This window comes from Miniopterus schreibersii (assembly GCF_964146895.1).
Source record: "Miniopterus schreibersii genome assembly, chromosome: 2".
Taxonomy (NCBI): Eukaryota; Metazoa; Chordata; class Mammalia; order Chiroptera; family Miniopteridae; genus Miniopterus; species Miniopterus schreibersii.
Window position 1 is genome coordinate 185,992,980 of NC_138102.1, and position 25,240 is coordinate 186,018,219.

Consider the following 25,240-nt stretch of genomic DNA (forward strand, 5'->3'; position numbering starts at 1 on the left):
GCTGTGCGTCCCGCCAGCGGCAGCACCGATTCCGAAACGCACTCGGAGAACAGCCTGTTCTCAGGCAGCGGCCGGCGGCCGCCCCGCTCTCAGGAACTTGGGCCGGGGCCACGCAGGAAGCCGGGAGGAGAACCGGGATCCGGAAGGTGCTCCTACCAGCTGCCTCACTGGCGGGCCTCCCGCGTCCCGGCTGCTACGCAAGACGGAGAGGGCCGGAGGGTAATGAATTCCTGGGTGCGGTTCTTGGCTTATTTGCTCGTCTAACTGAGGCTGGTCGGCTGCTCGGAACCTGTAGGATTTCCTGCTCGCTCTGCTCTGTCTGAGTCAACACCTGTACAGCCCCTCTGCCAGGCTGCACAGAGCCGTCACACGGTGTGATGGATGTATTACTAGAGGCCTGTGCCGGGGAGGCCAAGTGCCTGGGCTGCCCGGGGTTGGGGCACGCAGGGGCTCTGGAGTCCACTGAGACTGGTTTATGTTCCTGCCTCCTCGAGCCTCAGTTTCCTCATCTGTCAGTTGGTTTCACAGTGGCTCTGCTCTCTCAGTGTTGTGACCAGGACATGTGATACCTGGGGTGGGGAGCTGAGTGGTTGCCGGAGCTTATCACTCTTGCCTGAGACCTGGGGCCCCATGTGGGCTTTGGGGTGCACGGGAGGCCTGGGGGGCAGTGATCCCACAGCCCGCTCCTGCCTGGCCCTCGGACCCCGGGTTTGGGTCCCTCCCCTTTTGGAGCCGACAGTGCCTGGGATTCTCGGGATTATCTGGAACCTCTTACCCTTGCTTCCCTCGCCCGTCAGACAGCACGCGGAGGTGGCCAGTGGTGCAGCAAGAGCAGCGTCTGCTAAAGGCTCGCCCTGGCTTTGTGGGCACTCGGAGCCCAGGGTGCGCGGCCACCTTGTGCACCCTCCCTTTAGTCACTGAACGGGGGTGACTCCCGGCAGGTGCCAGCCCAGCACCTGCAGCCACAGCTGGAGCATCCCGGAGGGCTGTGCCTGCCCCCGACTCGAGCGTGTCTCCTAACAGGGTGGGGCTGGGGCACAGGCCCTAAACAAGGGAGTGAGCCTCAGTGGAAATCCCAGACTTCAAACGAGACGGGACGATGGAATTCAAGGGGATGCTTGGAGGAGAGGGAGCTGGGATGGGAGATGCCCCAGAACTGGAGGTGTCAGGCCCCTCAGCAGGGCTGGAGCCCAGCGTGGGGGAGGCAGGGAAGCCCTGGGCTGTCTCATCTGGATGCCGCAGGGTCTGGTTTCTTGCTGCGGGGAGAAGGGGCTCTGGGGGGGTCCTGTGACCACCTGGGCAGGAAGTGGGGTGGAGGCGGGGAGCACAGATGTGGGCCTGGCCTGCAGGTGGGTGTCTGTGGAGTGGTCGCGTGATCGAGGCCTCCTTGAGGGGAATGGCTTGAGCAGCTGGTGGACACGGAGCTATGAAGCGGGAGGACACTGAGGCTGGAGGTCTGTGCTGAGTGGGACGGAGTCAGACCACCAGGGAGATGTCCCGCAGGGTGAGCAGAGTGAGCTCGAGGGGAGCCCAGCAGGACTGAGGCAGGAGTCCAGGGTGATGGTGGTGGCTCCCAGACAAGCCTCGAGTTTGGGGAGACCTGGGGGTCATCAGATGTGAGGCAGGGCCAGGGCCAGCAATCACAAGGGCCTTGTGGGTCTCGGGCATCCAGACTGGTCCCAGGAAGCACCTAGCACAGGGCCCCTCATGGCTTCTTGGGAGCCGTGTGTGCTGGGGTTCTGGGGAGATCGCTTGTAGGGGCGGGGGCCTTTGGGGTCCTGATTAGGACTGGGTCTTAGTCAGTGACTCTTCCCTGGCCCTCCTGTTCCCCCGGCAAAGTCTTCGAACCCACAGCTGCCGTCCCAGACTGCCTGGACCTCAGGGCTTGGGGCCGTCTTCCCTGAGGACAGAGGCCTGGCAGACGGCCATGCGGTCAGCTGGGACCAGCTCGGGGTGGACAGGGAGGCACTCAGGGCTCTCTCAGCATCTGTGATTCCTCAGGAACGTGGTTTAGGACGAGGGCTGCTTCCTGTGGGAGCACAGACGTCGTTTATCCTGGGATCGCGGGAGAGCCCCCAGGTCCTCGGGAGGAGAGGCTGGCCTGGGGGCGCGGGAGGGACGCAGCCAGGGGCAGAACGCTTGCGCTGCGCCTCGAGGGAGGGCAACAGGGACGTGGCAGGCCAGAGACCAGGAACCACTTTTTTTAAACCTTGGGCTGGGAGTGGAAATAAAGTCCTTTGTGGTTTCCAAGCCCAGTGTTCCCCAGACACTGCAGCCTTTGTGTGTCCAGAAGCCATTCAGTGGGTTTCCAGAGCCGAGGGCTTTGTGTCCGGCCGGCCCTGCTGGACTCAGTCCTGCTGGGAAGGCCCAGAGCCCTGCGGCCTCTGCCTCGAGCTGGAGCCTCACGGCCCCGGGGAACAGCACCAGGCGTCCTCGCGTGCATGGTCCTGTCTGTGGCCCGCGGTCTCAGGGTCCTTGTGGAATGCCGTGGCGCTGAGCAGGGCCCTGGCGTCGCCGCAGCCAGGGAGCATTAACCGTCTGCTTCCACCTGCAGGTACGGGGCAGGGGGCCCTCGGGGGCTGTAGGGGCCCTGGGGCAGCAGGTCCCACTCTGAGCAGCTGCTCACCTCGGGGTGGGTGTGCAGGGAGCTGCCCAAGGGGCTTTGTGGGGGTGCACGAGGGCTGGTTCTGGGAGGTGGGTTTCCTCCCATGGGCCTTGGGGAGCGAAGGGTGGGTGTAGGGTGGGGGGCTGCTTGGATAAAGGGAGGGCCAGATGGGCGACACCTGGCAGCAGCAACCAGAAGGCAGGTGCAGGGGAGGTTTGTTGAGACAGCGCCCACTTGACGCTGGGCATGGGGAGGGCTTCTCTCCGGGTCACGGTTGGTGTCTGAGACCCGGCCCCCCTTTCCCTCTCTGTGGACTGTGGTCCATGTCTGTGTCCTACATCTTCATCTGAAAGTTGGGGGGGTGTACTGTGCTGAACAGTGTCTCCGAAATTCCAATGTAGCTGGAACCTGTGACTGGGACCTTGGGAACAGGGACTTTGCAGGCATAATTCAGATGAGGTCATCCTGGGGTGAGGCGTGGCGGGCTTCCCTGGCAGCCCGGACCCATCCTGATGGGGTCGGTGTGGGGGGGTTGGGTCTGGTCCTGATCTGACAGCAGAGTGCGTTGGTCGTGTGTGTGAGGAGCCGAAGGAGTCAGCGAGCAGGGTGGTGGTGGGGGCAATGGGACCCGGCCCCCTGGGAGCCCCTTGCTCAGGCAGGCGCAGTGTTTGGACCCTGCAAGGGCTGATGTGAGTATCCAGCAGGAGGAGCCCAAGGCTCGGGTGACCTGGTGGCTGGAAGGACATGCCCCACTGGGTAGCCAAGGGCACGCGGGCCCAGTACTGGGTGCCCAGGCGGGGGCGAGTGCTGCATTCTGATGGCGGCAGGGCAGACACTCGGTGCTTTGTCCCCTCGCCCCGCTAGGCCCTCATTTGCTTGCAGCGGCTGAATTGGGAAGGAAGGCGGCCCCAGCCTCGGGGACTGTGAGAAACCCAGGCAGCGAGGTCCGCTCACCAGACCCTGCAGGGGAGAAGCCTGGCTGGGTGAGGCGGGCACTTGACCGCTCTCCGGGGGGTGAGCATCTGCCGGGGCCTCAGTGCCGGCCCGTCTGAGGCTAGATGACGGGGCATCTCTCCGTCTTTGTGAAAAAGGAAGGAGGTGGGTTCTGTGTGGCTGCATTTACCCCAGCCAGCGTGTTTTAATTTCTTTCAGTTTAAAAAGCAATAGGGAAGCATCATAGGACATTTGGGGGGAGAGATGTTACAAACCACTCATAAGCCTGCAACCCTAACACTCCCGTGTCACCTGTGGTCTTTTTATTTTATTTTTATTAAACACTTTTTTTTTAATCCTTGCCTGAGGATATTTTTTCCATTGCTTTTCAGAGAGAGTGGAAGGGAGAGAGCAACATCGATGCGAGAGACACATCGATGGGCTGCCTCCCACACTCGCCCCAACCAGGGATGGGATGAGCCTGCGGCAGGGGGCGTGCCCTTGGCCAGAATCGAACCCGAGACCCTGCAGCCCGTGAGCCGATGCTCTAACCACCGAGCCAGACTGGCCAGGGCTCCTTTGGTCTTTTTAGACGCCTGTTTGCTGTCACGGTGACGTGGGGTAGCAACGTTTTATAACGGCCTTTGTCCCTCGCTGGGATGCGGGTCCAGCGTGATGTGCCAGCACTCCCTCCCCGGCCCCGTGCGGACGGCTGACTCGCAGCGTTGCCTTGTCACCCCGCTGTGGGCGGGAGGCCTTCGCCACCTGTTGGACGTGCTCCTGGGCTGCCCCGCACAGGTGGAACCCTGCCCAGAGGGCGCCGGGTCCGGGGCCCTGCTACCTTCCTGCACGGCGCGGCCTCTGTTTCCTTTGCAGCTGGGGGCTTTCCCACCTCGGGGGGCAGTTTCCTCGCGCCCGCGTCCCCTGCTCCGCGAGTTTGCTCCGCCGTGTGCCGAGGTCCCGTGACGTTTACCAGTTTGTTCAGTCTTTCCTAACAAAGATATTAGTCTTTCACATGCCGCGTTTGCTGCCCGTAGCCCGGGGTCGTTGCCTTTTTTTTTTTTTAAATTTAAGCAAATGAAAGTTTACTTTTGTCCAGTTGACCGTTAGACTTTTTTAACTTTGTGCTTATTTTTTTCAGGCTCTCAAATAGACCATTTCCCTCTCTCCAGGGGCTTGCTAAGCACCAAGTTCTCTTTCGTTTTTGTTTTTTTTTAAATAAAGTTTACATAACCTTTCAGCGCATCTGGAGTTTGCTGCTCCTTTGCACATATTTTTCCAGATGGTTGGGCCCTCCCACCCCCTGAGGGCAGGGCCGCCGCCCCCCCCATCCTGCACAGCCTTGTGCACCCCTGGTCGCTCTGAGTTCCAGGGCCATTGGGTTCCCCGTGGTTTTTGCACCAGGGCCACATCCGGCCACCTTGTCATGTCCCGAGAGAGCTCTGAGAGCGCCTGTCCCAGGAGCACCCGCAGCCCCTCCCCGAACCCTGCAGGCCTCACCTGTCCTCACAGACCGGAGCACGTCTGGTGCCTTCTGAGGGGGGTCCTTGCCGTGAGCGGTGATGCCACAGGGAGGAAGGCCCTGGAGGGGGGAGCAGGCACATCATCAGAGCAGACGACACCCCTGGGAGCGATTAGCGATTAACGGTCATCGGGGAGCCTCTGCACCCACAGTTGGAAACAGGAAACACTTCTCCCCCCTTCCTGGTTCTTCGTGAAACAGCCCAAGGGGGCGGTTAGGGCCTGTTGGCGGATTCCATCTTGCTCACCCACTTCCTGCCCGCCCCCCGTGGAAATACCCGTGTCCCTCATTGGGTCCAGGCCTGGGGTTGGGCCGCGATGTGCGTCACCGGGACTCTCGGCGTACTTCACTGGTGATGTTCCCATTTCAGAAGCGGGAGCTAAGGCTCAGGAGGGTGGCCAGCGGCCAGCAGGTTTTGAACCTAGGTGTGTCCGGAGCCCCCACTTCTGCCAGGACCCAGGGCCTCCTGGGGAAATTGGGGGGGCTGGGGGGCGAGGTCTGGCCTGTCGCCCCAGGTGGGAAGCTGTGTGACGGGCACTAGGGTCGGGGTGCGTGGCCCCTGCTGTGGGCTGAGTGAGGGTGGCTGGATGTTTGGACGACAGGCCACTCACAGCCTGGCCCCTGGGACTTTGGGGGGGTCACCTAGGCTTTCCTGGCTGAGCTTAGGTGGAGAGATGGGGACTGGGGACTCCATGGTATGTCCCTCCCGGTTGGTTGTGCATATGTGTTTAAACTTATGTGCCCGCCGTGTGGCCACGTTGTGGTTCCCACAGTACAACACCCACCACGCCTGCAGCCTCGGGGCTGCCCAGGGAAGCAGGCAGGCCGCCGGCCGGGCGTGTGTGTGGAGTCCTCTCAGAGCAAGGGAGGCTCAGCCGAGTCTAGCGGCCCGTCCGGGGCCAGCGGAGCGGGCAGGACGGAGCAGCCTGGGCTGTGTCCTGGGGAAGGGGCCACGTGAAGCAGCCGAGCCAGAGCCTCACTAGGTCCAGAGGGACCCCACTGAGATACCCCGTGTCTGGTGTCTGGGTGGTTTCCGGGGGGTTGTGGCTGCCCCAGGCAGCGCACGTAGCCACAGCTCTGGCCACATTCTTGACGGTTCGTTAGGAGAACTTTTGAGCTGTGTGGGCCCCTTCCCCGGGTGTCCCTTCCCCAGGGCCTCCGGCTGCCCTGGTGCACCAGGCTGGCCCGTCTTTCTGGTCGAAAGTTCCCGCTCAGACGCTTGCCTCCCTCCTGCCCTGTGGGGCACACAGTGGGACGGCTTTTGTCTGCAGCAGTGGCAGGAAGTCGGCTGCCAGCCCAGGGGGTGGGTGCAAGGTGGGAGCCGTGCCCAGAATTGGCTGCTCCCTGAGGACAGGGTTGGTCGCAGCCCAGGGCGCTGGGCCAGGAGAGTGTCCTTGAGGCTGGTGGGTGTGCGTGCTGGGCAGGTGGTCAGTGGGCGAGCGACCCGCTGACCCTGTTCCCCTTCTCCCCCCGCAGGGACCCCGACCGTCATGTTAAGGTGAAGCAGAGGGGCTCAGTGCTGAACATGCTCAGGAGGCTGGACAAGATCAGGTTCAGAGGTCACAAGAGAGATGACTTCCTCGATCTAGCGGAGTCTCCCAATGCCTCGGACACCGAGTGTGGAGACGAAGTCCCCCTGAAGATACCTCGGACCTCGCCCCGGGACAGCGAGGAGCTGAGGGACCCTGTGAGTACCCCGTGCCGGCCTCCCGGGGCCAGAATGTCCTCCCCCTCTGCCTGGCCTCAGACCCCGGGGTCCTCGGTGTGGGGTCCCCCATCCTCGGGTGGCTAGGCTGAGTGTGGGCTTGGGCAGAACGTGACCCGCCTGGCTGGTCAGAGACAAGCTGGGCTTGCTCGCCCCGTCTCCTGCCCTGCCCGCCCCCTGCCCATGTCACTGGTGGGGCTTGTCACCTGGTCCAGGATAAACAGCCTTTCCTTGACCCAGGGCTTGTCCAGTGGCTGGATCACCCTCCACGTGGTTCCGGGTGGTTGGCAGGCTCCTCACGCAGAAGTGGTGCTGAAGCCCAGCCTGACCCCTGGGAGTCTGGACACGGGGGGCGGATGGACAGGGCACTGTCTGGAAGGTGCTGGGCCCTGGCCTGCCTCCGGCTGCGCTTGGGCAACCTGGCTGGTCTGCCTGGCTATGCCAGGGTGTTTGTCCCTGACCCCCGGCCTCTGGAGAGCCCTCGTCAGCCCACGCGGAGACAGTGGCCCCTATGGGCCAGTCGGTGGGGCCCTCTTTATCGGGGCAGCAAATATCCTGTGGGCACCTCCACTAGACACTGCGGCACCCGTGGGCCCTGCTGTCTGGAAGCTTGCGTTTCGTCAGCGGGGGGTGGGGAGGATCTGTGGCCCCCTCCCTGCCAGGTGTGATTGCCAGGCTCATCCTGTGGGCACAACCACCCAGGTCCTCCCCACTGCCAGCGAAGACGCCCAGAGCCATCTCAGTCCTCTCTGGGTGACCTCCCGGCATGGACACCAAGTTTAATGGCCCTTTGGTTTCCTCCCCGAGCGCCTGCACCAGGCTTTCTTTGCAGATGTGTCCTGTGTGTGCTCGCTCCCCCACTCCCTGTATTTTTAATGCTCTGTCAGGGAACAGGCCTGCCCTCCGCTCCCAGCAGGATGAATAATTTACCGGCACTGCCTCCTGAGAGCCGGCTGCCCCGCACCCCGGCCACGTCCCAGCAGAGGCGCTGGTGGGTCCTCCGGGCTGGGGCCCCGCTTGTGTGTCTCCTGGTGTAGTCGCGGCACCAAGCAGCACACACTTGACTTGCAGGGACAGCCGTGTTTTTTGTTCGGCCGGCGCCAGCCTGGGGACTGGGGCTGCAGTTCTTGGATATTCTTTGGGCCAAGGGTGGGCCTCTCGGGAGCAAGAATCCCCACACATGGCTCCAAGCTCTGTGTGCGTATAATAAACCCTCGATTTTTCCGACCTCGATTTAACAGACTTCGGATTTGACAGACAAAATTTCTGGTCTGTATGTCATATGTGTAAATTAACAGGTTAGCATTTGTTTTTCAGTCACTCTTATTTTTAACAAATTTTAGTGAATGGGCCATATGTTGGGAAAAACACTGTAGTAATTCCTCCGAGATAAATATTACGTACGCACAACTGTAGTCTATGTATTTAAATCCAAGAGTCACTGATCGTAAGCAATGTTTGGGGAATGATTAGCACGTGATCACACTGCACTACCAGGGGAAATTGGTTCTGTTGTCCTGTGCCCCGATGTGTGCTAAGCCCCCCCCAGTCGCTAAGCCCGGGCCCAGCCACTAAGCCCCGCCCCAGTCGCTAAGCCCCGCCCCAGCCATGTGCATTTATTTACTCGCAGTGATGGGCGAATGCAGGAATTTACTAGACCTAGTCAGTATAAATTTAAATTTTTTTTAATTCTCACCAGAGAACCGGGGCTGGGGATCGAGCCTGCAACTGAGATACATGCCCTTGTCTGGATTCGAACCCAAGACCCTTCCATCTGAGGGCTGATGCTCTAACCACTGAGCCAAACTGGCTAGGGCTGTTTAGAATAAATTTAAAATTATAGTAATACGTAGAAAAACTCTTTTGTGAAATTAAAATTTTCATACATACTTAATTACACAAACATGTCTACATAAGTAAAAACAGGTAAACTAACTAATTTGTCAATTTTTTAGCCTAAACATCCAGAAACCTATTACATAACGGACTTTCGGCTTTAACAGACACCCCGTTGCCCGAACTAGTCCATTGTCTGAAGGTTTTACTGTGTGTGTGAGAGAGACGGAGACGGGGCCCCACACAGAGCCCGGTCGGACTGTTCCGCTCCACTCTGTCCATCGGAGGAGTCCGGTGGCAGCTGCCTGACCTGGGAGCCGTCCTGATGGAGACCCAGACTCGATCCGGAGCGTGGCCCTCCCACGCGCGCGTGTCTGAGTGCGGGTGGCACGGGGACAGCACAGAGGGTCTGCAGGCCCGGGGTCAGATCCTCACTTGGCCGCGGGACTGTGGGCCGGTGACGCGGGCTGGCAGCCCCCGTCTGGGCGCTGCAGAGGTCACGGCGCCGTCCTGAGAGTGCGGTGCCCTGCGAGGCTGCAGAGTGGACGGGGGCGGGGGGGCACCCGGGCGCCGTGTGAGCCAGGCCCCCGTCGATTTCCTGTGGCATTTCTCGGGGCTCTTTCCCCAGGGTGGGTGGCAGGTGGCAGAGCCCCGCAGTGCAGTGTGCGCTCGCTCCAGTTTGCCCCCCCCAAGGACACTCGGTGCCTCCGAGGGTCCATCACTCCCATGAGCCACCTGCCTACCTGGCCTGCGTGAGTGACCCCAGGTGCGCTGCTGGGTGGCTGTTACCAGGTCGCCCTCCCACGGGTGTGCTGTGTCCTCCAGCCGCCTAGAGGGCCCACGTCCCATGTGCTTGCCCCCGGCATAGGTGTCCCCGGGCTCTGCTGTTTCCCTACCCGGTGGGGGGACGGCAGCCCTGAGTCGTCTCCGTTTGTGAGGCTTTGCTGTCAGGGAGGTGGGTCCCCTCTGTGTGTTTAGTTTTCACTCTATGTTGTTACTGTGGTGAAATGTATGTAACAAAAAAAATTTACCACTGTAAACATTTTTTTGTGGTTAATTCTCAACCAAGGATTTTTTTTTCATTGATTTTTTAGAGAGAGTGGAAGGGAGGGGGGAAGAGAGAGAAACATGGATGCGAGAGACCCATCGATGGGTCGCCTCCCGCTGGTGCCCCTCCTGGGGGTGGGGGCCAAACCTGCAACCCAGGTACAGGCCCTTGACCGGGAATCAAACCCGTGACCCTTCGGTGCTCCGGCCGATGCTCTCGCCCCTGAGCTGCGCAGGCCAGGGCGCACTTGAACCATTTTTAAGTGCCCAGTTCAGTGGCATTAAGAATATTTACGGCCCGGCCGGGCGTGGCTCAGCGGTTGAGCATCGACCTAGGATCCAGGCGATCGGGGTTCGATTCCTGGTCAGGGCACATGCCCAGGTTGTGGGCTCGGTCTCCAGTGGGGGGCGTGCAGGAGGCAGCCGATCAGTGACTCTCTCATCACGGCTGCTTCTCTCTCTCTCTCCCTCTCCCTTCCCCTCTCTGAAATCAATAAAGTTATATTTTTTTTTAAAAAAAGAAAACATTTACGTTGTCCAAGTGGCCACCCTCTTGGCCGCCGAGGTGGGGGATGGGCAGGGGAAGACAGACTGGTTCGCAGGCGGGCACGCGCGTCTCCTCCAGGGTGGGCAGGGGAGTTACCGTGTCTCCCCCAACAGCAGCGGCGAGGCCGAGGTGAACTGATGTCGGTTTTAAGGCTGATCTGGTGCCTGCCTGCCTTGTCCACAGGTCCCAGCAGGCGGGGACTCTGGGCCCAGCCCTTCCAAACTCGGGGTCCTCAGGCCCCTCAGGGACCCCTGGGTGGATGCAGGATGCTTCGAGGCGGCTCCCTGAGCTCAGTGTTTCTCCTCTAGGCTGGTCCGGGGACCCTCATCATGGCTGCAGGCGTCCAGGACTTTAACCGGACAGAGTATGACCGACTGAATGAAATCAAAGGTCACCTGGAAATCGCCTTACTGGAAAAACACTTCTTACGTGAGTACCAGCGAGGGGGCGGGGGGTGGAGGGGACCCCGTGCCGGTCACCACAGCTTCTCTGGACCCGTGGGGACAGGGTTGCCTCGTGGGGATATCCCCACACGCCTCTTGCCTCCCGAGTCTGAGTGTCCCTCTGCTGCTCGCCAAGCCCAGCGCTGTGGCCACGATGTCTTGCTCCCTGGGGCAGAGGAGCGTGTCCCAGGCGGGATTAAACGTCCCCGGAAATCAGATTATCTTAGAATCTGGTGAACTGTGATTCCAGGGCTGTGACTCGGAGCCTGTCGAGCTTCGTGACGGACCCTGCGTTTCCTGTTTGTTCTGTTCTGTTTAGTTCATGCGTCGAGGTGGGAGGGACAGCGGGGGCTGCGTTGTCGCGTGTTGGCCGTGTGCTGGCATCTGGGCTGGGCTGTTTGTGCTGCTTAACCCGCCCCTGCTGCCGGGCTCCAGGTGGTGATACTGGTGGAGATGGTTGGGAATGACACCGAGGCATGGAGGGCTAAGTAAATAAAGTGACCTTAGGTCCCGTCCTAAGCTAGGCGACTCGCCCCGAGGCCCACGCCCGTGGCCCCGCTGGGTGACCGAGCATTCTCACCGCTGACACCAGGGTGTGAGCCACACTGCTGGGGGGACGCAGGAGAAGGAAGCAGCTCTGCCCCTGCTGCCCCGAGCCGGTCACCTCTGAGCCTCACAGAGAACTAACTGCCCTGGCCAGGAGGAGGGGCCACAGGCAGCCGCCTCCCTTTAGGTGTCATGCCCAGCTGGGGTCTCCCTCCGATGCCTGGGCCAAGCGGCCTGGTGCCCTTGCCTGCCCCCGGGTACCCACCCTCTCTGTCCCCACCGGAGTTGTCCCCCTCCTTCCATCCTGTGTGCCCCCGGTTGGCTGTGCACTAAGTGTTGTCTGAGGGACAGCCATGGGCACCCAACTCTGCGGCCCCACGAGGCCCCTGGCCTGCAGGTGATGGCGAGAACCCTCGGGGTGCCCTGCCTTCTGCCCCCAGGGTGTGAGGCACGTGGCTGTCACTGCTTTTCTGCAGCTTGTCCTGCTGCCCAGGTGCCACAGCCCATCTTCCCTTAGAACCCCTTTTCCTGGTCAGTACTCCCCTCAGCAGGCACGTGTGTGCAGTTACCTCCATGTGTGTGCAGTTACCTCCACGTGTGTGCAGTTACCTCCATGTGTGTGCAGTTACCTCCATGTGTGTGCAGTTACTTCCCCCATGTGTGTGCAGTTACTTCCCCCATGTGTGTGCAGTTACTTCCCCCATGTGTGTGCAGTGACCTCCACGTGTGTGCAGTGACCTCCACGTGTGTGCAGTGACCTCCACGTGTGTGCAGTGACCTCCACGTGTGTGCAGTTACCTCCATGTGTGTGCAGTTACTTCCATGTGTGTGCAGTTACCTCCATGTGTGTGCAGTTACTTCCATGTATGTGCAGTTACCTCCGCGTGTGTGCAGTTACCTCCGCGTGTGTGCAGTTACCTCCATGTGTGCAGTTACTTCCATGTGTGTGCAGTTACCTCCATGTATGTGCAGTTACTTCCATGTGTGTGCAGTTACCTCCATGTATGTGCAGTTACTTCCACGTGTGTGCAGTTACCTCCATGTGTGCAGTTACTTCCATGTGTGTGCAGTTACCTCCATGTATGTGCAGTTACTTCCATGTGTGTGCAGTTACCTCCATGTATGTGCAGTTACTTCCACGTGTGTGCAGTTACATCCATGTGTGTGCAGTTACCTCCACGTGTGTGCAGTTACCTCCACGTGTGTGCAGTTACCTCCATGTGTGCAGTTACTTCCATGTGTGTGCAGTTACCTCCATGTATGTGCAGTTACTTCCACGTGTGTGCAGTTACCTCCATGTGTGTGCAGTTACCTCCACGTGTGTGCAGTTACCTCCGTGTGTGTGCAGGCGTGCATGTGTCTCCCACGCCGCCTTGGTCTCCCCACACACCCGAGGCTGTTGCCGAGCTGGTGGGGGACTGGGCCCCGCCGAGCCTGCCTGTCGCAGATGGTGATGGGCCCGCCTGCTGAGGTCCTTTGGCCGGTGCCTGTGCCCTTGGCTTGTGCTGGGCCTGCAGGGAGATTCCTGTGCTGGCGGGGCCGAGTGTGAGGCTGTTCTGGGTGTCTGAGCACAGAGCTGGGCAGATTCTGCGCTGAGCGTGGCACGGTGCCACCACATCAGCAGACGGAGCCTCATGAACTTGGCTTTTGTGGGTCAGATGGCCGCGTATTGGCCGTGTCACGAGTCTCCCTGAGCCGGCAGGGCCAAGTGCTGTCAATGAAAGGGCCAGGGTCTGTGAGAGCCGCTAACAAGGAGCCCCCCGGGGAGGGAGGGGCAGGAGGCCTCTCAGAGAGGGGGCACCAAGCGGGGGTGGTGGGGAGCGAGTGTCCATCAAGTGAGCAGGAGAGCTGGGACCCATAGGGACACCCACGGGGGACTGGATCCGTGTTGAAAAGAGAAGAGGCTCCTGGCCGTGGAGCAGCATCGCTGGCGTCCCTGTACTGTTCCCATGGTCTGTCCTCAGCGTTTGGTCAGAGGAGCGTGTCTTTGCACCCCCGGGGGAGTTCCTGTCGTAAGAGTGGAGAGTTCGGCTTGGACAGCCTGGGGTGGCACTGACAGGCATTCATTTTTTTAAATCCTTGCCAAGGACTTTTTCTGTTGATTTCAGTGAGAGGGGAAGGGGGAGAGAGAGAAACATCGATCGATTGCCTCCGCATGGGCCCCAGCCGGGACCAAACCGGCAGCCTAGGTACGTGCCCCGACCGTGAATCAAACCTGAAACCTTCCAGTGCGCAGGACGGTGCCCTCACCCGCTGAGCCACGTCGGCAGGGCCGCGCCTTCTTCCTTAATGATGGGAGATTTCAGAGAGAGACACAGCGAGTAGTGTCCACCTCCTCCCGCGCCCACCCCCAGCTTCTGCGGGAGGGAGCTCGCGTGGCTCTGTCCCCTGCGCCCGCCGCGGCCCCTCCCCCAGGAACCCCTGCTGGCACCCTGTCCTTTCATCTGTAAATATTTTAGTAGGCAGCTCATTATGTTTTAAAAATGAAAGTCACCCATCTAACATCACCACGAAAAACACACCAAGTTTTTCTTTAACATCATCAGGTATCCAACGTACGCTCAGATTCCCCCGACCGTGTCCACGTTCTGTGTCAACAGCCCCCGCCCGTGGGACAGGCAGCTGTGTCCCGTCAGTGGCTCACCCTGCTGGGCCTCTTCCTGCCCTTTGGGGGGGAGCCAGGCCCTCTGTGGCGGGGTGTCCCGTGGACTCAACACGTGATCTGACGTGTCCCTGTCCCTCTGGGCTGATGGGAGGGGTGACCTTGGGGAGGCTCCTCCCTTGGGGTCCTGACCGCCGTCATTACAGCTTCGCGCTGTTGTGTCATCAGAGGTTGCAGAACAGTGAATTCCGGCTCCACCATTCTTTTGTTTTGTTTTTGTTAATCTTCACTCAAGGATATTTTTTTTCCATTGATTTTCAGAGAGAGAGTCGGGGGGGGATGAGAGAAAGAGAGAGAAAGAAACCGCGATGAGGGAGGGACACATCAACTAGTTGCCTTCCGCATGCGCCCCACCTGGGCCCGGGATGGAACCTGCAACCCGGGCGCCTGCACTTGACCGGGAATTGAACCCGCGGCCCTTCGTTCTGTGGGCCGACACTCTAGCCGCTGAGCCACACCGGCCAGTCCTCTCCTAACCTTTCTTTAAGTGAACAGTTCAGGGGGGTTAAGTATATTCATGAAGTTGTGCAACCACCACCACCATCCACCCCCAGAACCCTTTCCATCTGGTAAAACTGAAACTCTGTCCATGTTAAACAGCTCCCCTCCCCGCCCCCAGCCCCTGGGGCCCGCCCTTCCTTCCATCTCTGCACTTGACTGGTCTGAGTTCCCCGTGTGAGGGGAGTGACAGTGTGTCTGTCTGTCCGTGTCTGGCTTATGTCACTGAGCATCATGTCCTCGAGGTTCACCCACATCGTGGCCGGCAGGTGTCAGAATTTCCGTCCTTTTGAAGGCCGAGTAATATTCCATTTATGGACAGGCCACATTTTTTTCATCCGTCTGTGGACACGGGCTGCTGACAGCTTTAGGCGGCTGTGAGCAATGCTGCCGTGAGCGCAGGCGTGCAGATCGCTCCCGAGGCCCTGCTCTCAGGCTGTGAGGCCTTCACCTCGTCTGACTTTTCTCAGAATCTCTCTTTGTGCTGACAGTGCTGCTATCGGTGAGGGACACCAGCAGTTGCTTGTGTGTTTATCTCGCGGTAACACACATGACAGTCTCAGATCAAGCCACTGCCACCCGTCGGGTTTGTCTCCCGCTCTGTCCTCAGGGCGTGTCCCACGAGGGATGCACAGTTACTTTACTTTAAAGTCACTTGGTAGAGTTTTCCCCTCTCTGTGGCTGTCATCAACTCAACACAGACTTTGTTTCACTCGTTTATTTTTGCTTTAGAGATTTAGAGATTTTTTTTTCTTTTAAGATCTTATTTGACACAACTTCAGACTTACAGGAAAGTTACAAAGAATTCCTGGATAGTTTTCAGCCAGCTTATTCCTCAAAGGTCACCATTTTTCCATGTGTCTGCATCTCTGTCCCATCCGTCCCCGTCTGTCCACCCGCCCGCCCATCCTTCCTTCCACCCGTGCATTTTATTTCCTGTACCATTGGGTGGTCCTCTGCGGACACGACGTCCCTGGAGCTCTAAATATTTCTGTGTATTTCCTAAAAGCAAGCATATCCTCTCATCCAAACACAGCTCTGTAATCGGAATCAGGAAACTGACATCCGTCAGATACCGTTTTCTAATCTAAGATGTTATTCTAACTTCTCTGTTTGTCCCAAAAACGTCCTTGATGGCGAAAGAGAGTCAGCTCAGGAGCCTCCCTCGGCCGTCCTGCCCCTTGTCTCTTGTGACCTGAAACAGTGATCCCGCCCGTCTGTGTGTTTCTTGGCCAATGATCTGAAGAACACAGGTCACTCATTTTGTAGACTGTCCCTCAATTTGGGTTTTTCTGATGTCGCCTCGTGATGAGAGTCAGGTCAAGAGCCTCACAGGTGTGATGCTGTGTCCTTGGTACTGAGATGCAGGATGTCATTTTGTCCCATTGTGTACATTGTAGAGAGTTTACTTATTTATTTTTGTTAATCCGCACCTGAGGATATTTTTCCATTGATATTTTTTGGGGGGGGAGAGAGAGGGAGGGAGAGAAACATCGATGTGAGAGAGACACATCGATTGGTTGCCACCCACCCTCGGGCTCGGGATTGAACCTGCAAACCCTTCCCCGTGCGGGCCAACGCTCTAAGCGCTGAGCAACACCGGCTAGTGTGAGAGTTCTTTTTAAAATTTAGCTTCTTTTTGTAGCTACCTTAAATTGTTTGCACGGCCTCAGAGTCCAGGTATATGCAGAGAACCGGCTTTCTCTTCCTGCGCCCCCCATTCCCTCTCTTTCCCTAGAGATAACGAATTTCTTTTACAGTTTATCCCTCCGTTGGCTTCTTTAGAGAAGCAGGTATGTGCGTTTGTTCTTACCTGCCCCCTTAGACAAATGTTAGCCCACTCTCACTTTCGTCACACTGATGCTGTGTCCTGAGGTCCCTCCGCAGTGGTCCTTAGAGATGTTCCCGTGCATGTTTCCTCTGCCTCTGCCGGGGGCACACGGCCTGGTGTGGGCCCCGTGCCCTGTCCATGGTGACCGCACCACCTCTGGCCTGTTACACAGTTGCCAGTTCTTACTAGGCCTGTTACGTGGTTACGGGTTTTCACTGGGCTTGTCACACTGTTGCCGGTTCTCACTGAGCTTGTCACACTGTTGCCGGTTCTCACGGGGCTTGTCACACTGTTGCCGGTTCTCACTGAGCTTGTCACACTGTTGCCGGTTCTCACGGGGCTTGTCACACTGTTGCCGGTTCTCACGGGGCTTGTCACACTGTTGCCGGTTCTCACTGGGCTTGTCACACAGGTGCCAGCTCTTACTGGGCTCTCTCTGCCTGGTCTACACCCTGTGCACCCAGCATGGTGCCCTGGGTCCCGCAGGAGCTCGGTGAACGGGGGACCGAGTGGCAGGAGGACCCAGTCAGAGCTGGGGTCCGACAGGAGAGCTGCCTCCCTCCACTGCCCGTCTCAGTACCTGGGAACGTGCCGTGCGCACAGACAGAGCGATACACCCTCGGGGCCCGCAAAGGTGTTTCCGTGTGCAGGGGGCACAGCCTGACGTGGGACGGGCAAGGCGCCTTGTCTGGGGCTGGGACCCAGGCTTCTCCGGCTCAGCGCAGCCCCCGGGGAGCGGCCCTGGCTCCCCACCCGTGAACGCGTGGGGCGTGTTGACACCGGCCCCACATCTGCGGCACTTTCTCCGGGCGCAGCCGGGCTCTTCTGGGAGGAGAGGGAGCAGCCCGCGTGCGGCGGCCGCCTTCCTTCATTAAACATTGAAGGGAACGAGTGTTCCTGAGAGAAAATGACACGGGATGAAGCATGGGGAACGGGAGTGCGCTCGGGCTCCTGGCTGGATCCTAAATTTGTTAAAGAAGCACATAAATAAATGAAAAGAGCCGTACATTTTCGTGCAGCCCGAAGTGCACCTCAATTGTTTCTGCCTTTTTGCACCAATGTGCTGTGCCCCGTCGGGCGGGACTGTGCGTTTATCGACCGCCTGCGGGGTGTGGGCCCTGGGGTTCCGCGACCTGTGGACTCCAGCCCTCAGGGCAGGGGCTCCATCATCTCTGGGCCACTGGCACCCACTTAGTGACAGGGACACATGGGTTCCCAGTGGACGCAGACAGGCAGGCGGCCGTGAAGGTGCCAGAGCCTGGCTCTGGGAGGGGGCACCCTTTGCTCCTGAGCCCCCAGAGCTCCTGTACGTCCCCCTTCCTGCTCTGACCCACAGGGGTCAGCATGGGTGGTTGTTACCCTTTGTGTGTGTGTGGGGGGGCTTCTCGGAGAAGCCAGTCAGGGAGGCAAACAGGACGGCCCCCAGCTGCCTCCTGTGGCCTGGAGGGCCCCCCTCTCTGGGCCCAGTTGTAACAGGGAGCCCTGGAGGGAAGAGAGGGTTCCAGGGGCAGTCTGTGTGACTCAGGTTAGGGAAGACCTTTCTTGCCAGGGAAGCCTTCCAAAAACAAGGGCCTTGGTGCTGCAGGTGCCCAAAAGGGACGAGGCAGCCGCTGGAGGCCTGCTGGGGACAGGGTTAGGTGTGGGGTTGATCAGATACCTCTGGACCCGCCCCTGTGGACCTGCCTGTAGGTGTCCCTCTGCTCCTGTTTGTTCTGTGATGTTGAGCTGAGAAGATAAAGTCCCCATACCCAGGATGGGGTTGGACAGCTCTATCCCATAGTGAGGTGCTTACTGATCAGTTTCTGCCCTTTTGGGGAGACAACAGATGGGTGACCCAGACAGACAGGAGGGAAATAAACAGATCGGATACGCGGAGATGAAGACAGACGGCAGAGACGGGACCGGATGTCCGGATCGTATAGAATTCATCCGGAACGCGTGAAATTGGCCCCTAAGAAAATTACTTGTCTGGCCTGCTGTGCCGGCTAGAATTTCATTTTTCTCGATCGCTTCCCGTGCCGGTGAGAATCTGCTCCTTCATAATTCATTGCGCACGTTGGACCCTGACTCCTCCTTGTCCAGGACAGAGCTGGAGGACGCGGCCAGCTGACCCCACGGCAGCCGTGGCTCGGTGCCCGCTGAGCACCCACCCTGCCCTGTTTCTTCTCTGCTCAGAGGGGAGACCCTGGGTCCTGCCAGCCCCAGGCCTCCTCCCGGCTGCTCCCAGGGGCCCCGGGCTCCGGGAATCTCGGGTGAGGGTGAAATCAGGGAGGAAGCTTGAACGTGCCCACCTGAGAGTGTTGTTTTCATGGCTCCGCGTCCTGGTCCAGCACTGTTATCTGACGGGTGTTTTGGAAGATGACAGGATGGAGTCTCACAGGGTGCGATAGGTCAGAGCTCTGTGTCCCACCCCACCGAACACCTCACAAGTGCCCTGGGCTGTGAGAAAGGTGGCTGTGGTGTCCCCACCTCCAGGTGGCAGCCCTGAGCTCCCAGGTGTGCAGTGGGCACAGAAGCGGCCAGGTCAGCACACCTTCCCGTCCTCTGCGAGCTCCCCGGCTGTCCCCTCCTGGGAAACCCTCATCTGCACGGTGAGGCTGGGCTGGCAGAGATGGGCTGTCTCTGGCATGTGAGGAGCGCCCTGATGTTCCAGCTCCACGAGGGACTCTTCTCCATCCACATTTTATCTCCTGTCCTGACCTGGACTCTGAGAAGGAGCAAAAGTAGCTGCTGCCTCATCTAATGAATTCCCACAGCTAGAGCCCAGGGCCTAGCGGCTGTGGGTGCTCAGTGCACATCTGGATGGTGGATGACTGGATGGATGGGTGGGTGGGTGGGTGGATCAGTGAGTAGATGAGTGGATGGATGGATGGATGGATGGATGGATGGATCAGTGAGTAGATGAGTGGGGTGGATGGATGGATCGGATGGATGGATGGATGGATGGATTGGATGGATGGATGGATTGGATGGATAGATCAGTGAGTAGATGAGTGGGTGAGTGGGTGGATGGATGGATGGATGGATGGATCAGTGAGTAGATGAGTGGGTGGGTGGATGGATGGATGGATGGATGGATCAGTGAGTAGATGAGTGGGTGGGTGGATGGATGGATGGATGGATGGATCAGTGAGTGGGTGAGTGATAGGTGGGCTGATGATGGATGGATAGGTGGGTGAGTGGATGGATGGATGGGTAGATGGGTGGACAGGTGGACAGATAGACTTTACCTCCACTGGGCACCCCCTTCCATACTTCCTTCATGGCCCCCCTGGGCACCTCCCAGAGCTCTGGTTCTCCCATCCTCTCTGGTGTTTGGTCCCTAAGCACATGTTTTGTATGTGTCACCTTTGCTCCCTGGTGGGCTCACCCACTCAGTAACTTGGGGCCTAGTCTCACCTTGCTGGGGGCCAGGGGTCCCTGACCGCCCCCAGCCCAGATAGCTTGTTGCTGTGGGAAAGGACTGGGGCCTGGAGGCTCTGCTGCTGGGTTCTAAGCTCTTAGTTGAAAAGAGAGGGCACGGGATGGGGGGCTGGTGCACACACATTCCTGGTTCAGTCACTGGGCCCAGGGCCCCCAGACCTCAGGTGTGAGATGCACCGCAATGCTGCTGGGATCCTGTTTCTTGCTGTTTTACCTGGGAACAGTTGTCATACACGGCTTGTCCCCCCACACCCCCAGCCTGTTTCCTAAAATGTGCCTGAAGCCCAGCGATGAGCGAGCATCCCCGCAGCCGCCTGCCTGTTGCGTAGAGTGAGAAATGCTTAGAGCTCGCTGCCTCCCGGTGACCAGCCAGTCAGCGTGGCTGTTGGTACTTGCTCATAGTCCCATAAATGCCACCTCTTTGTGTAGCAGCAAATAACAGGCTGTAGTAAATGTTAGGGAGGCGATAAGATGAAAGTTTACAATAAAAGCGATTCATTTCCTGTAGTGAACTGGTTTTCCCGGTTGGGGGGGTGAGGGGAGGTGGGAGCTGCAGTGGGCACTCCTCCCAGTGGCTGGAAGTGTGGCTGCCCCTGCTCCGCCCTGGTGTCCGGTCCCTGGGGGGGGGGCCCTGCCCTCCGCCCTCCAGAAAGGACCCCAGCGGCGGGGGAGGGGCGAGTGGGGCCTGGAGGCTGGCGGCCGGGGAGCTGCGGTGAGAGCTGAGGAGGGAGATGGAGGCCCAGAGCCTCAGGTGTGTAGGCCGCTCACCTGGCCGGGTGGCGGGGACAGCTTTTGAGGGGTCCCTGCGCTTGCACTCCTGGCTGGTGGGAAGGAGTTTTATTTAAGGATTATCACATGATTTTTATATTTGGCTGCGGCTGGGCCTGTTGAATTGTGTGCCAGGAGGGCTCCCGCTTGAGATATCTACTTTTACAGGTTTAAAAATAGCCTGGAAGCCAAGTTCCTTCCTCCCAGTGACTTCCCTGGAGGCTGAAGGCTGGCGGTGGGCTGGGCCGTGGGCCGGGCGGAGGCCTGGCCTCTGTCTCCCTCCGAGTCGGGTGCTGTGGGCCGGTGTGGGGGGTCTGGAGATCCCGGTCAGCTGGCCGATCCTGCCCTTCTCCTCCCGGACTCGAGGCCTGAAGGCTGGAGCAGGTGGGTGGGCTGCCCTCGTGGGGAGTGCCATCGGCGTCCTCTGTCATGTGGTGCTGGTTTCCTGTTTTGGGGGCTCACGTCTATAGCTCGTTTTGCCCTGTCCCTTTGAGAGCAGTGGCCAGCAGTATCCGTGCAGAAACGGGGCTGCAGGCAACACTGACGTCCTTACCTCTCTAGGGTCTCTGAATGCCCCTGCCAGAGCCGGACCCCGGGATGCAAGAGGGGGCATTTGGATAGGAAACCAAGCTTTAGAAAGTCAAGCAGACATTTCTGGGGGTTCCCTGGGTTTCCCATCTCCCCATCACCTGCCGCTGCCCGATGGCTCTTGTGGGAGGTGGGAGGGGCAGAGGGCTCGGGAGAACAGCCAGAGTGGGCGGCTGGAGGGATGAGGCACCTTTTGAATGACCAGCTCAGCGCTTTCAGGCAGGAAATTGGCTCCCATTTCTTCTCTTACTCAGAGAGGAGAGAGAAATCGATGGCAGGGATTTGTGGCACCGCTGTCCTGTGCAGAGCCAGCTGTGTCTGTGCAGCGTGATCTAAATATGTCACCATGGGGGGTGCGGGGGCAAGAAGACCCGTAACATTCACGTCACTGCTGGGACTGTTGCGTTGGGTGCAGGAGAGAGTCGCTCAGAGAGCAGCTGTGGGAGAGGAACGGTCACTGAACGCCGGTGGTTTAGTCTATTTCGTTGCCTTTGCGCCACCAGGAAAGGAGGCACTTGGGAAAGGTGACATCTTCTTGTGGCTTCGCTGGGAACTGGGATGAGCAGGTTCCAGGCTGTGTGGGGCTGCTGTCCCACGCACAGCCTGCCCCGGGGGTGGCCACTGTCCCCGCCCTGGCTGGGGAGGACCTGCCCTCCGGCCGCCGGGGCAGTGGGCCTCAGGACCTGGGGGGAAGGAGTGTGCTTGTCTCGGCTCTGCAGGGCCTCGGCCCCAGGGAAGGGGAGCTGGGCAGCTTCAGAGGGGTAAGGAGGTCGAGGGTATAAAGACAGGCCTCCCTGAGTGGCCGAGGCCCCTCGTCTCTGAGACCCCTTGCTGTGAGTGAGTCTGCACACTGGAAAGCGGGTGCAGCGCATTCCACGAGCTGTGGGAAGGGATTGTGTGTCCACGTGCTCACGTCCAGCCCACGGCCAGCTGGCTACTGGTTGCCGTGTGGCGGAACCTGGCTATGCATTGACCTTTCACAGGGTAGTGACGTGGGGAGGGGGGTTCGGGGGCTGCAGTGTTAGGAAAATGTGGTTTCCTGTTAAGGATGCTGGAGGGGCCAAGGCACCCGATGTCTATGGAGGGAGGAGATGTGGGGGCCGCCGTGACCTTCAGATGACGCAGAGATCCATGGAGGGATGGGGTGTGTGTGGGTGTCGGGGTTCAGAGGAGCAGGTGGGAAACCACCTTGACCTTGACTAGAACGCGCCCCGCCCTTGCCTCCCAGGAGCAAGGCTGTGCTGACTCGAAACTCGTACCCTGTGTACTCCCCGGAGCACGTGCTGTTCCCACGGGAGCAGTCATGCGTGGGAGGGGGAACACTGCCTCGCCTTTTGGGAACTCACCCAGCCCAGGCCCTGTGAGGTGGGCGCAGGGCCGTCGCCGTAGACACTGGACTGAGCCAGGCGCCAGTCCCCTCGGGGTAGAGGGCTCTCACCCCTGCGAAGGGCCGCCCACGGAGCGCTGGGTGGACAGGCGTCTGTGGAGACTCACTGCAAGTGAGGTTCACCCACGTGCGTATCCAGTGAGCCTTGAGTGAGCGCCAGCTGTGTGCCAGGCCCACGGCTCGAGAGGCAGGTGCTCAGAGGGTCCTGAGGGGCGGCTGCAGATCTGCGGGCACACAGGAGGGCAGAGGTCTCCACATCCCCTGAGGCCAGGGTGCCCTGCTGTCAGTGGGTTCAAGTCCTCAGAGGAGGGACCTAGAGCCCCACCTACTATAGGACAGGCCCACCTCCCAAGGGGCTGAGGGCCTGGCAGGGAGCAGCCTCGGCTCACCCGATGGAGCCAGTGCAGTTCACTTCACACACGGGATGTGTTCTCAGGGACGCACCCCGATGCTGCTCTGGGCAGGGTGTGGCTGCTTTGTCACAGTGCTGTCCCCACTCTGACAGCATTTGCCGAACTTAGCACGGGGCTGAGTGGAGATCCCCATGGAGGCAGAGGCTCCTGGGCTGATCACCTGTTAGGGCTGTGGACCCCCGATCACCCTAGTCCCCCCTTCTAGCCCCCTAACAGGTGCTCTGTGTTCAAGGACTGTGGCAGGTGGGGACTCTAAATGACCCTGAGTGCTCGGGTCAGGGTCCCCAGGAGCCCTTGTACGAGGCTGGGGGAGGCTGAGGCCTGAAGCGTGGGGGCCGCTGTATGGGGTGCAGATGTCCTTCAGGAGCCGGTGACCTGTACTGGGAAGTGACCGCTGGTCACACTTGGGCCGATGGCTGAATTTCCACCTGGACCCCTTCCCCACCATGGGTGTCCTCTCTGGCCAGTTCCCAGCGAGCCCCGTATGTGGACTGGTGCTGTCCCCGCCTCACAGCATCTGTTCCCCGCGTCTTTACTGGCATCCCCTTGAGTTAAGGCAGGTCCTGGCACCAGCACAGACAGCGAAGCAGATGGTTCCTCCCTCGGGCCTGCTGGGGGACGTGGGCCTGCGCCAGGGAACCCTTAGGTGAATGTAGAATTAGAAATGTGATGTGTTTGCCGGGGGTTATGTTTGCTGAGCCCTTCTCTGTAAACGTGCGTCACCTCTTGGTGTCCCCTCCCAGCACCCTGAGGACCTGGGTTATCCTGACAGGAAAGAGCAAGACCTATGAGAGAAAATGACAAAAGGCCACATCAGATTGGGGGGCAGTGTCAGGGAGGTCACTCAGGGGAAATGGCATCTGGGTCAGGACTAAGGTTGAGGGGCGCCGGCATGTGCAAAGGCCCTGGGGCAGGATCAGGGCACTTGAAGACCTAGAGGAAGGTCACTGTGGCTTGAACCCGGCGAACAAAGATGAGAGAGGGCAGAGGGAGACAGCTGGAGATGGGGTGCGGGCCTCGGTGGGAGGACTCGCAGGGTGGGTGCATTTTATCAGGAGCCCCGTGGGAAGCCCCAGAGAGTTTTAAGCAGAGCAGCAGCAAGGCTGCCTCAGGCTTCAGGAGGACCCTCTGGCTGCTGTTTGGAGCCAGATTGGAGGGTGTGAGGGGAGCTGGGGGGCCCGTTAGGATCAAGCGTGGGAGCTGAGGTGAGAAACGTGGATGGATTTGGGTGCCTGCAGGAAGGATCCCAGCATGTGTGTGGGTGAGGGCCCCGTGCACCTGTGCCTGGCACCGTCCCTGCTTTAAAGGAGCCAGGCTGTGAGCGGTGGGGGCTGGGGGGTCCGAGGCTTGGCTTCCTGCAGCTCGGAGCAGGGACTCTGCACCCTGTCACCTGCCTCCTGGCCTGCTCTTCCCTTTTTGCCGGGTCCAGGCTGGACCCTACTTCTGAGTCTCAGTGTCCCCAAGGCCCGAGACAGAGGCCACCCCTTGTTTCTTTCTTTCTTTTTTTTAATTCTCACCTGAGAATGTTTTACTGATTTTAAAAGGGGGGGGAGAGAGACATCGATGTGCCAGAGAAGCATCGATTGGTTGCCTTCCGTCCGCGCCCCCACTGGGGATCAAACCCGCAACCTAGGTAGACATGCCCGGACCTGGAATGAACCGACATCCTTTTGGTGTTGATCGATGATCCAGCCAACCGAGCCACACCGGCCAGGGCGCCACCCCTTCCTTCGAATCTCCCCTTTGCGTGGCCCCTAAACAGGCTGCCTCTGCGTCCTGGGGAGGCACCCGGTTCACTGGTGGGAGGCCTCAGTCCTCGGGACACAGCCCTGTGACGACCACACTGCTTCAGCCCAGAACCGAAGGGGTCTCTGGAGGAAACCGCTGCTAACGGGAACCAGGCAGGACAGCTTCCTTGGGGTTGGGTGGCACCCTCCCGGCCCCCTCGCTGGGGAGGGTCCTCTCCCAAGGAGCCCGGCGGGTGGGAGTGGGCAGGGCGCTGGAGGAAGCTGAGACCCAGGTGCCGGGAGCAGGGCCGAGCCCAGCAGGGGAGGACCTTGGAGGACTCTTGAGCACTCCAAATATTTACTGAGTGGACATCCCAGCACTCAGCAAATCTAAATATTTTTCCTTGGCTAGTGACAAAGTCCAGCCAGTCACGAACTCCCCGGGTGGAGCCCTCCTTCCCCCTGGGGTGCCTGCCCGGCAGGGGTCTTTGGACCGGAGACCTCTCAGGTCTGTCCACCTCTGCGCTGTGGGACAAGCTCTCACCGTTCACGCACAGCCGCCTCTGTCAGCTGCCTAGGTTTGGGGCCCGGGGCCGTGTAGTGGCCTTGGCCTGAATTTCAGGGTCTTGGGCTTGGCCCTGCGCCCCCAGGTCTGCTGAGGCAGCCAGGCCAGGAAGACAAGCTGCTGGGTCGCCCTGAGCACCCCGCCATCCTGCCCGGGCCAGCGAGAGTGTTACCATGACCCGCAGCGAGGGGCAG

General features: G+C 59.7%; 1 protein-coding gene across 2 annotated transcripts in view; it reads left to right on the top strand.

Moving 5' to 3' along the window:
- The window catches only part of GRAMD4 (GRAM domain containing 4), a 63,584-nt gene that overhangs the window by 21,999 nt on the left and 16,345 nt on the right, over positions 1–25,240 (top strand). For both annotated transcript variants that reach the window (XM_081125129.1, XM_081125128.1), the window contains exons 2-3: positions 6,537–6,747; positions 10,504–10,624. In XM_081125129.1, coding sequence (XP_080981255.1) covers positions 6,537–6,747; positions 10,504–10,624 — 332 coding nt within the window. The remainder of the gene's footprint in view (positions 1–6,536; positions 6,748–10,503; positions 10,625–25,240) is intronic.